This window comes from Haliaeetus albicilla, chromosome 21, assembly GCF_947461875.1.
Source record: "Haliaeetus albicilla chromosome 21, bHalAlb1.1, whole genome shotgun sequence".
NCBI classification, from domain to species: Eukaryota; Metazoa; Chordata; class Aves; order Accipitriformes; family Accipitridae; genus Haliaeetus; species Haliaeetus albicilla.
This window is the reverse complement of record NC_091503.1, coordinates 17,634,460-17,646,496: the sequence shown is the minus strand read 5'-3', so window position 1 is coordinate 17,646,496 and position 12,037 is coordinate 17,634,460. Positions and strand designations below refer to the sequence as shown.

Here is a 12,037-nt window from a genome sequence, read left to right as displayed (position 1 = left end):
CATAACCTGGAGTAGCATTCAAGAAAAAAAAAAAACAAACAACAAAAAAAAACCCCCAACTAAATCACAGCTGGAGAGAAATCTGTGATGTTTTTCTGGGTTCTTACTTAAACAAGTAATATAATCCAGTCTTAAAATATCTATATTTGTTCAGGCTCAGAGTACAACACCCTTTTATGTCCGTAGTTTCAAACAGCCAACCTTATTGCTTCTGCTATTGGGTGATATTTTGCCATTTGCCTGTGGAGTCTGAACAATGAAATATAATCTTGTTTGTACTCTGGGCTACTTTAAATATTCACATAAAATGGTGAGAATGCCTCTATTTTATTTGGGATGTTTCAATTTGGGGGATATTCAGCTTGTTAGAGCAAAGGAGGGGGGGCTGATTCCAGGGCTCTCAAGTTGGCCACCCTAAAACTCCCTCTTTCAAAGGATGACTCTCTCTGAAATACTTCTCTTCAGCTGCCACCATGGCAGCAAGTTAGCAAAGCCCTCTTCTTCTCCCCTCCCCCCAAAAATGAACAGGTTTTTCACCAAAGTTCTGCTCTGGAGGTAAATTCTTGGTGCCTTTCTGCAGGGATCTGCATTATTAGGTGTTCGCAGCTATTAATGCAGAATAAGCTGACTGAGGCAGATCCTGCCTGTTCAGAAGCTTCCCTGAGGCTTACCAGCCATGCTTCAGGACATCTAAATATGATGTGTTGTTGTTTCTGAACTGCTGCAGTTTGCAATCCAGTTTGTTAAAAGACCCTGAAATTAGCAATGTTTTAATAAAGTTGGTGGTAAAGTGCTGTTATTCAAGAGGTACTCTTTGAGCCATCATCACTTGTTCAGAAGAGAGACAGGAGAGCAGCACACACTCTCCTTAGATTCAGGCATCCCTATTTATACTGCCTCCATGCTGGTGACTAGGTCACTCAACAGTGCTGCTAAAATGCCACGTAAATACGACCGTCATAGCTACCGGAAGAAGCATTCATACTTTTGCTTCCTCGCTTTGTGTTTTTAGGACACAATGACCGATACCTGTAACTTTTACCTTCTGTTTGCCATACTAAAACATTCCCAAGCACTGATTTTTTTCCCTGTGGCATGCCTCGTCTGTTGAGATTTTGTGTGCTTTAAAGGGTTATGTAGACTTGGAAAGGAAAATCTGCTCAGATATTTGATGGCCTCCCTCTAGTGGCTGTTATTGGGGAATAAAAATAGGGCTGTAATGAAGTGAACCCCAAGGTTAAGTATGTGCCTTAACCATGATATTAAAACAAAAGGAATTAAACTTGGGAAGAAAGCTTATGCCATATCAAACTGTGACACAGAATTACTGAGTTATTGGCAAAGCTCAGTTACTGCTCTTTCAATCCTGAACACATTTATCTTGCTACTTCCTTCCCTGCTTTCCATCTCTCCCTCTGTGTCCTTACACATGATGATCTAAGGACACTGGTGGGCCAAAATCTGCATGTAGAGATGTTTTTTTTAATTTTTTTTCCAGTTCTGTTAGTTGGGCAAGTAAGACAAATATGCAAGTCCCTGTTTTTCAGACATGGAGAAGGGCTCCTGTGCCTGAAAGCCTGTCTGATTTTTCTAACCATACCCATTGACCTCGTAAAAGATGCTGTTTTCTCTTACAAACCTTGTCCCGACAAATATTTAAAGAACAGGTAAGATCTGGGAAGTGCAGCATCTTTATTCCATTTCCAGTACTTTTCCATCAGTTCTCTGCAGTAACTATTAGTATCTTTGACAAAACAGTATCCGTATGTATAGCCAGCAGCTGTGTTCCTGCTTTTAAGATCTTGCTGACTGTGACTCATTACCTTTTTGCTTACCAAATGTGCACACTTGTCTTTTAGACACGAGAAGTGCCAGGAATGCATGACTCAGTTTATATTTTTATAGAAAAAGATAGCAATGACAGTGCAGCAAGACAAAAGTTGGGGCTGGAAAACAGCCCATTAAAAATGGCAAAAGTGCAAAGCACCTACAGCTGCATAAGGAGCTTTACCCTGGTGTCTCTTTTTGGATCTCTTGCGCTTTGGCCTCCAGGTGTTAAGTGGAAGGTGAGGTTTGCAAGCAGCATAAGACAAGCCGACCCAAGTTGCATCTACAGAACATCCTAAAGAAACCCATCTCATGAGTTCATGCTTCTGGCACAGCAGAAATTAAGATTGCTGCTGCTATTGACCGTTTTTATTGATGCTGTAGCCTGGGATTTTGCTAGCTAAAAATACCAGCTGGGTTCCACCTGAACCTCACTCTGCAACAAGGTTCTCTGCCGATGTCTCAGCTCCAGGCACTCCACAGTCAGGGGATATGTTTTAAGCTCAAACTTATTTGCAAACATAGAGGTGGAGTTAAAAAGCCACTTGAGGTCACCTGTTCCATATACACAAATGCCTCTGACATAATGGCCTGCCAAAAGAAAAAGGAAAAAAGCGATGTCAGAATCAAAGATCCAAGTGATTCTTTTTGAGAAGTTTTATCTGCAAAGCCACTACAAATAATCTGCTGCACAGCAAACATGCTGAAAGGCCTACTGCACATGCAATGGGAATAAGTATGAACAATGGGTTGAAACGAGCAAAGTTACTTCAGAATAAATAATGCGCAAAATAAGGAGAAAGCTCAGAAAAGGAAGTGTTATTACTTGAGACTCTTTCTCAGACAAGGCTGAAACACAGCAAAGGGGAATTTCCTCTGTCAGTGAAGAGAAACCAATACTTTTACTCATACTAGATTTTCCACTAACTAATTCTGGATGATATTGCTGTAATTTCACTGATTTCAATGTAGTTATGCCAAGGTGAAACTGCTGTAATTGAAGGTGACTGAAGTTCTCAGATTTTTTCTCCTCAACACAAAAAACTACGCTGTGGATTAAAAATTCTTGAAATAAAATTTGTATCATTAGCATTTTGATATTCCCTTTCTTGTCCCACTTGGACAAGTACGCAATGTACAAACCAGTGACTGAAAAATTAAGTGTGCCATACAGAAGATTATCTACTGCTAATGTCATGTCATGAAGTAACATGACGTAGGAAAACTCAAAGCTCCACCATCATCATCAGCCTGCAGTTCCTTAGGTTGGTCATCAGCTGTGGCTCTGGCAGGCATCGGTGCCCAGCTGAGAGCCAGGATTTGTCCAAGTTCACACAGGACACCTGCCCTGCACACTGCTGCTGGCTTAGCACATCTGCATCCCGGTGTGGGACATACATTTCCCACCCACCTGCAAGAAAATTCCCCCAAGGCCTTCAAGAAAATAGCTAACTCATGTGAGCCCTAAGCGCTGCCAACTATCCCCCTTTCCAACACTGATATAGCCTATAAAATTCCTGATGAAGAAGGAACTGTTCCAGCTTTCTCACTGTTCATGTGGCTACTGTCATTCACATATGGACTATGAAGGAGATGACCCCTTTTTAACGTCTTCTCTCTCTGATGAAGTGCTGTCTAAAGACTGTCTCACATTATGATTAGAGGCTGTGTTTTTCACTATATGAACAGGAAGAAGAAATGGAGAAAAATGTACACATTACCATGACAACCTCCATGGCTCTCTTCCATATCAATCCACTTCACTGCTTTCAGGTCACCTTCCCATGCTGCGTTGGGCATGGAGCCTGGGACACCTGCAATTCAATAACAGAAAATCAAATAATTAGTTCTTTTTTAACAGCTATGTGTTCAGGTTTATGTTCACTCTCTGGGACCTTTCTCCACAGAACTGGGATGAAATACTCAGGAATATACATCAACAGATGCCTGGCTGCCAACCTTGTTGTCAAGTTCCTTCATTGAAAGCAGATTTCATGACATAAACAAGATGTCAGCCCAACAGACCTAAACATTTCACTTGAGAAATAAAATCCCTCTTTTGCAACAGCCTCAGTATGATACTGCATGCATGCACAATCACCCGTGTCACCTTCCCACCTAGCGGTGCCCTCCAAGGGCTATTTGAACACTGGCCCACTGACACCTAGTACCTTCACGTGAATTTACTGATAAATAGTTTCCTTTTTTTTTTTTTTTTTAAGAAAAGAGGCTAACATTACAAATTCAAGCATGATATAACTGGACAGAGTAGTTGAAACTCAATTATAGTCTATAATGTTATATAATGATAGATATAAGTCTAGGCAGATCACAGGACCTATCTAGGAGATAAACTGGTAAAAGGAACTCTCCTCATCAGTAAATGATCAAGTCCTGCTATAACCTGGCAAACATCCATTTTAAATAATTAAGGGAGAGATGCTGAACACATGGTGTTTGGTATTTGCTGAAGACTAAACAGGCAACATGTATGCAGCGTGTAGGCAACTGCCATGAGTCAAGGGAATTTCCGTATCTTCAGCGCAAGGCAGTAACCATAACAGACCATCGCCATGGGATGAAGTCTTTGCCTTTGAAAGCAAGAGGTGATCAGGTAGGTGCAGCTAGGGAAACCTCCGTGCCTGATCTGTACTGCAGTATCATATTCAATTCAGTGAAAGAAGTTTATTGAAGTATTTCTTAAAATGCTCTTCAGAATACAGAGGGGAAAAAAAGCAAAGGTATAAAATAATAAAAGCTTTCTATGAACTCATTCCTTTCAGCAAATTTTCTTTCTTATTGGCTCAATCAGTTGTTGGAGAACAAAACAGTGATACAGATTGTGTAACCACCCCCCGATATACAAACCACTTCTCTAAGAAAAGCTGGAAAAGCCCCGATTTCTCACTGTAGCACAAACACTTGTATGTAATTTATTTGCCTGCTTGGAAGAAACTAACTGTCTTTTATTCTTTCCTACCCAGAAAGCAATGACCGTAGTGCTGCCCCTAAGCTATCAAATGGCAGAACGGGCAACGTGGGGAGCCAACGTGCACGCCAGCACGTACAAAAACACAGACATTACTTCTGCTTTCCCCTAACCAAGCTGAAAGCAAAGGAAAAGACTGACCGCCTCAAATGCAAAGAATTACAGCAGTGTTACTGCTGAGGAGCAGCTGGGACTCAAGCTTTTTAACAAATGCAGCAGAAGCACCAGCACTGACTGGCGGCGGTGACCGGGGAGGGGAGGCTTTGTACCAACCTGGCTGCTCCCTGCGCACCCCGACGCAGCGGGAGGCTGGAGCCGAGGGGGTGACAAGACAAGCTGGGGCATCGCTGCTCCATGCTGCTCACCCACAGCTGAAGCTCAGCCCTAACCCCAGAGCCCCTCGTAGTGGAGAGCCCTGCTCGCTAGCAAACCTCTGTGATTTTTGTGAATCGCTGTTGTACACACAGCAGGTGGGGAGTCCGATAGTGATAACAGTGTTAAGTATTATTACTATTAATAAACACTGATAACCCCTGGTAATAGCCTAATCATAGCTGATGCAAAAGTTAAGCTGTTTAACAGCTAAACAAGTTCAAGTGGCTTTCTTCCAGATTTTTAATAGGGATATTTAAAGCCTGTTATTTCTACTTCCTCCTATTTTCCTTTTAAAGGAAACACTTGTATGAGTGCAGGAAGGGAACCATGCAGCTATTTATGAAAACATTTTCATAATGTTTGTATTATTATCTGTCATTTGTACTAACTCTGTATACTGAAAAGACATCCATTTTGCTCAAATTACAATGAGATGAGAACAAAGCCTTTTAGAGCTTGTACAAAATGCACGATAGCACTGGTTTGGAGTTGTAGGACCTGTGCAAAGACAGGGAACATAAGCGCTTCAAATATGATTTTATCTAAAATAAAATTGACATTTTAATCTCCAGTTCTGACCTCTCTTTTTAAGGCTAATTAGCCCATCTTCCCGATTTTCATAACTTCATTTAAAATGTGTATTAATATAGGCTATTTATTTTGCTGGTTAACCACAATCCTAACTGCGGTGATTTGCCAGCAGCTCTGTAAAGCACAATTTCAGGTGATGACTGCAGCACACATAAGAAGCCCTCAGTGCCAAAACGGTAGCTGCAAGAGTGTCATCATCCTAACCTTGGTGTTTTCTGAAAAATAAAGGTGAAAGCAAGGTGAGGTTTTGTTACTATTTCGGTTTTTTTCTGTTCCTTTCCAAGATGGCAACAAGTACAGTACCTCTACAGTTATCATAACCCAGCAACTGTTTTGCTTGTGAGGTTGAAGAGAAGCACAGTGAAGGACAAACAAGACTCTAAAGGCACTGTATAATGTCGGGGGGGGGGGGGGGGGGGGAGAAATTGGATGGCAGAAAAGTTAAACATCAGGATTTTTTTCTGTTTGCTTGCTTTGCTCTGTGTTTTTAAGGATAGCTTGCTCCTGATAAGTAAGGATGTTTGTTTGCAAATACCAACTCATGACTTCTATATCAGATGCAAAAAGACCATATGATCCAACAGCAGAACCACCATAGCACTTTCCCATAAACAGAGATATGTGGCAGCTATAACCAGAACTTCATGACTTTATTTCTCCCCCTCTGTATATTAGGCTGTTATCAAATAAAATAATGTGCCAAAAAGTGTGGTTTTGTCCTGGGGAAAATTCAGAAAATGTTACTTTTCTGCAGAAAGCATTAAGCTGAAGATAACACTTTATAAAAGACAAAAAGAGGCAGTGATGGCAGGGGATAAACACTGTAAATGGCCTGGGACATGCATTACCATCCCAAATTAAAAACCTGTTCATAACAGATGGCAGTAAATGTGGTGTGCAGAAAGACTTGGAAAGTGCTGACACAGTGGGAAAGCAGAAAGATGACTGACAAAACAGGAATGACCCCAGGACATCCACAAAAACACTGGAAGGCACTGCCTTCAAGGAATACAAAGCTACTGACTTCACATTATTCGCCATCTCCCAAATTGAGTAAATTAGGCATTTTTGTAAGTTAATTAAAGAGTGGGTAAAGTGTAGCTCAGCGCTGGGGAAAAAAAAATGAATTTACCACATTTTCCTTTAAATATTTGTTTGCACAACTGATTTCAGATTCAGAAGTTGTTCTGGGGTCCTGTTCTTATAAAAGCAGTTTGTCTGAAAAGTGGTGCTGATGGAGAAAGTTAATATAAACTTCAGCACGAGTTGCTCACTCTACTTTTGTCCAGCTCTTGTCTCCCATGCCATGGAGGTTAGCAGAGTTTTGTCCTGGAAAACAAGGAGGGGGGAAGAGCCACCTCGTGGGCAGCAGTACTGAGCACTGCTCTGGAAATGAATTTCCCGCCACCAGAACTGCACCGCTCGGGTGTGAAGACAGTCATAAGTGACTGGAAAGACAGGCCAGCCCTTCCGATGCCTTTAATTTCACGTCTTCCCTTGGTGGCAGAGGTTTGGAGGCAGGAAAAACACTGCTTCAGAGCCTGGACCTCATCCACTGGATAAAGGCAACACAACCTCCTCCTCTGCTCAGCCCTCCCTGTTTTCTTGCCTTTGTTATTCCAGTGAGCGTTGATCTGCATGCATTGGCTCCTAGAGGCAGCCCACTCCCTTTCCTTCTTGTATCACTACCATATATTATGAAGACAAGCTTACACAAAATGAGCCACTGCGTTGGCATTTCTGTCATGTGCACATAAACCAACACTGGGCTGGAAATCTCGCAGCACAGAAGGCTGCCTGATTTGCCTCGACCTTCCAAGTCCCATACCTGTGATTCCAGGATCAAACCAACGCATTGGTTAAAACCTAGCTGCCAACAGGCTAGTCTTCACCAGTGCCCTGAAGCAGCCCGTGCTTCCTCGTCGGCATCTCTCACTAGGGAAGGGGACAACTTCTTTACACTTCCATGCCACCAACTGATCTGAGCTTTTCTCCTGCACTTTATAAGCTGGTGCCCAGGAGTCTGTACTTCAGAAATCTCCCTGAAATGGTGTATATATCACCCTTGGACATACTATTCTGCAAGACCTGGTTGAAATCAACAATAACTTTTGCTGGATTTTGGGGCCATGTACTTACGTTTGGGAAACACGCAGGGCTTGGGGAGGGCCACGTATAGGCGGGCAAATACATAGCCTCTCCCCTACAAGTGAAGGTGCGCAGCCCACAAGTGTGTGAGAGAGACCTGGAAATTCACAAACCCCTTTGGTGGCTTTTGGAGAAGCAAGATTGTACAAGATTGGGAGTAGTGAGACAGTATGGCCAAAAAGGGTGGAAGCCAAGTGGATGCCAAGCTGCGTCCCTGGGTCTTCAGGGGGCAGGGCAGCTGCTGCTAAGCAGGAGGGCATGTGGCGTCCCTGAACCCATCACACTGCGAAGCCCACTGCCCCTGGGGACCTCCCTTACCCAGTCATGGGTGCTGTTCCTACCAGAAGACAACTCAGCCAAGTGGATAAATCTCCAGGACATCAAACTCAAGGAGGCTCAGTACACCTTCGTCGCTTGCCGCTAGTGCCATCAACATGGGCTGTCACCTGCCTGGATATTTCTCCACGTGAAACAATGGGAGCAGCGACAACCCACTGGTGAGCACCACCAAGACCCACAGCTGGAAACACCTCTGTGGACAGGCGAGCCGTGGCGGCCACCGCAAAGAGCTGGCACCACGCGACGGCCAAGTGGTGGCAGGTGCCGGGGTGGGGACCCCCGTGCCCTCCCCGGACCTGATGTCCTACCCGGGATCCTGTTGAGCGTCACCCAGAAGTGCTCGTCGGGGCTGTAGGTGTCCTCGGACCAGGCCAGCAGGTCGACGGCGCGCCGGTCCCGCAGCACGAACTCCACGAAGGGCCGGGTGACGGCCACGTACGCGGAGCCGAAGTAGAGGGTGATGTTGTGTGGCGGGGGCGCCTTGCGCACGAACGTCCAGAGCATGAAAGAAAAGAAAGAGTACGATTGCTCCCTGTGCACGTATTTGGTGCGGGCGACGACGTGGGGGGGCGGCAACACCCCGGGGGTGACGTTCTTCCCCCCGAGGCCCTTCAGCAGCCGGACGATCTCCCGGTTGGTCTTCAAGGGGAAGTCCTGGCCGCAGGTGTTGAGCAGGTAGCGCCAGGGCACAGCCGAGGCCAGCAGGTCTGCCATGCAATGGAGGTCGGCCCGCAGGCGGGACACGCCGCCGTAGACCACCCGCTCCACCCGGGAGGCGAGGAAGGCGTTGGGGAAGCAGCCCACCAGGCGCCGGACCGCCTGCTGGAAGGGGGCCGGCGCCTTGGTGTCCACGTGGACGCAGTAGACGTTTTGGGGCATGTAGACCGCGCGGAAGAGCCGCTCGAAGGTCTCAAACTCCTTGTGCAGGGTCATGACATAGGCGATGGGGAAGGCTGCCTCCTCGGCTGAGAGGGCACGGGTGATGTAGCGGTTCTGTGTGATGTACTCCGTGCAGCTGGATTCTCTGAATGATGTTTTTAAAGCGTTTTCCTTCAGGAAGGGCGCCTTATCTTCAACTAGTGCTTTACAGGCTTCTGCTAACGTTGAGCTCACCGAGAAGTTCAGCCTCCTAAGAGGTATTTGTGCACGCAACTTGACAGCATAGAAAACAAACGGAAGCGAAACACTGAGAATCAGGACAGCAAAGAAGCAATATCTGAGCGTATTCATTGCTGCTCAGAGGAAGAGTCTCACTTGAAATATTGCAAAGAAGTCAGATCAGACACCACAAACGGCTTGTTTTGCTGGCTGCACTTGCTTCCTGCTGGGGAACACACACGTCCGTCTGATGCATAGTACGCAGCTGCAGTCCTTACTTTCAGTATTAATATTTTCATAGTCATTATTGATGCGGAAGAAGCGTAAGTAACGAACAACTTGTAGGTGGAAGCCGCTGCACAGCACCCTGAAGATTAAACAGATGTATTGCAAAATTACTGGCTTGGCAATGAACAGCCAGCACTACATATTTCACAACATCCCTGAATTCAATTTATGGGTGTGTTAACTGCTCCCTCCCCCCTCACCCTGCATGTATCATATAGCTGTAAAAGTTCCTGTGTATACACTCTGTGACAGAAAAATCTCATATTTACCTCTTGTATTATTCTATTTTTTGACTTACAGGAACTTTTTCTTGAACCACCCAAGTGTATCATTCATCACTGCTTCAGAATTATGAAAGGCTTGTTCAGCACACCGTGCTACCATGTAAGGCCACCAACACTCACGTATAAGAAGCAGGAGAATCTTTTTTGCCTCTGTGTAGAGTTATATCACAGCCATCAGGGTTTTGCAGCAATGTTTTCTTCATTTCTAAATTTGAAATCTGCCAAATAGTTTCTGCTAAGTGCCATGAATGAGTTGTGATGAGCTCCAGGCTTACATCCATCACAAGGAACTGGGTTAGTGAAACCTGCTATTTAAACTACTTAAGCTAACCTTAGGCTTTCTGATGAGACATTCTCGTTTCTAAGAGCCATGCATGCATTTGGTGTAACAACATGCTTATGCAATGAGAGCTTGTGGCATGGCTCTGACTAAAGTGAAATACTTGGTAACTCTCTCTCTTTCAACTGGGAGTCTGTTCATGTGGATCTCCTGCCATGAGACAGCACATTTGGGGCATACAAACTTTTTCCAACATCATGTCCTTTTGCTCCAATGCAAATTAATGCTGAGGCAATATCAGATGATCTGAGATTGTGCCAATAAATGTTTTGACTGGGCAGTCCAGCATGCTACAGAGGCAGAAATACCATCACCTACCTTCCAACTCATGCAGACAAGTCACCTCAGGCGCTGGCAGGTCCCTCCCAGAAGCTGCGCTTTCCTCCCGTCCTGGCCCCAAATAGTCTCCGGGATTCTCTGTTCAAACAGATTGAAGGCTGCAGGCAGTGGCTTCAGCCCATCATAGAATCATTTAGGTTGGAAAAGACCTTTAAGATCATCGAGTCCAACCATCAACCATGCCCACTAAACCATGTTATGGAGTACCCCATCTATGTGCTTTTTTAATACCTCCAGGGATGGTGACTCAACTACTTCCCTGGGCAGCCTGTTCCAATACCTGACAACCCTCTCAGTAAAGAAATTTTTCTAATATCCAACCTAAACCTCCCCTGCTGCAACTTGAGGCCATTTCCTCTCCTCCTCTCTCCAGCCACCTGACAGAAGAGACCAGCACCCACCTCACTACAACCTCCTTTCAGGTAGTTGTAGGGAGCGATCAGGTCTCCCCTCAGCCTCTTCTTCTCCAGACTAAACAGCCCCAGTTCCCTCAGCCACTCCTCATAAGACTTGTGCTCCAGGCCCCTCACCAGCTTCGTTGCCCTTCTCTGGACATGTTCCAGCACCTCCATGTCTTTCCTGTAGTGAGGGGCCCAAAACTGAACACAGGACTCGAGGTGCGGCCTCACCAGTGCCCAGTACAGGAGGACGATCACCTCCCTGCTCCTGCTGGCCACACTATCTCTGATACAGGCCAGGATGCCGTTGGCCTTCTTGGCCACCTGGGCACACTGCCGGCTCAGGTACAGTCACAAGCTGTAATAAGGAGAGGAGCACTGGAGAAGCTTTGTAAGGACTTGTGGCCAGAATGTCCCCCAAGAGGGGCACCGGTGCAGGACAGAGCTGGCAGTCAAGCTTGCCCAGTGATGGCAAGCAGCAGAGCTCTCCTCCCTAGGGAGTCAGCAGGAACAGGTAGGGATAGCTGTGGTCATGCTGGAGATCCAGTGCAGCCTTCTTCACGGACACCAGCACCTTCAGAAGGAGGATGGCTCCAATGGAGCTGAGGGGCTGGAAAGGAGGTGTGCAAAGTCCCAGGGAGTAACAGAGACTCACCTGACACTGCTGAGAAGTCATCTGGAAAAAGCTGCCACAGCCTAACAGTACAGCTTGTTAAAAGAGGATTCAGAGAGATGAGCTGAGACCACTACCCGAGTCTAGCAAGGAAACGCACAGCAAACACTGCCATGAGGTGAAAACATGTCCCAGCTCGGTTAGCGGTGAATCCTGTCCTAGAGAGCACAGACCTGCCCGGAGTGCTTCAAACCACTGCTCCTTCCTAATTTGATTGTTACAGTGAAGTATATCCAGGAGCGAACAACACTCACCCACCTGACACCTCAGTAACGCAAACTGCTGTGACCAGAGGTGACTATAAGGCCAGCAGCCTCTTGCTCTCCTCTGCGTGCTCCATAGACCATT

The 12,037-nt window shown here is 45.7% G+C and overlaps 1 protein-coding gene across 1 annotated transcript; it reads right to left on the bottom strand.

Moving 5' to 3' along the window:
* Nucleotides 1-1,673: 1,673 nt before the first annotated feature.
* On the bottom strand, nucleotides 1,674-11,048 carry GCNT2 (glucosaminyl (N-acetyl) transferase 2 (I blood group)). Its single transcript, XM_069809083.1, has 4 exons — nucleotides 10,598-11,048; nucleotides 8,578-9,734; nucleotides 3,549-3,641; nucleotides 1,674-2,418 (listed from the first exon to the last, which is right to left on the bottom strand). Exons 2-4 carry the CDS (start codon nucleotides 9,497-9,499, stop codon nucleotides 2,228-2,230), a joined length of 1,206 nt encoding a protein of 401 aa, XP_069665184.1. The 5' UTR covers nucleotides 9,500-9,734; nucleotides 10,598-11,048; the 3' UTR covers nucleotides 1,674-2,227.
* Between the last annotated feature and the right edge of the window lie 989 nt (nucleotides 11,049-12,037).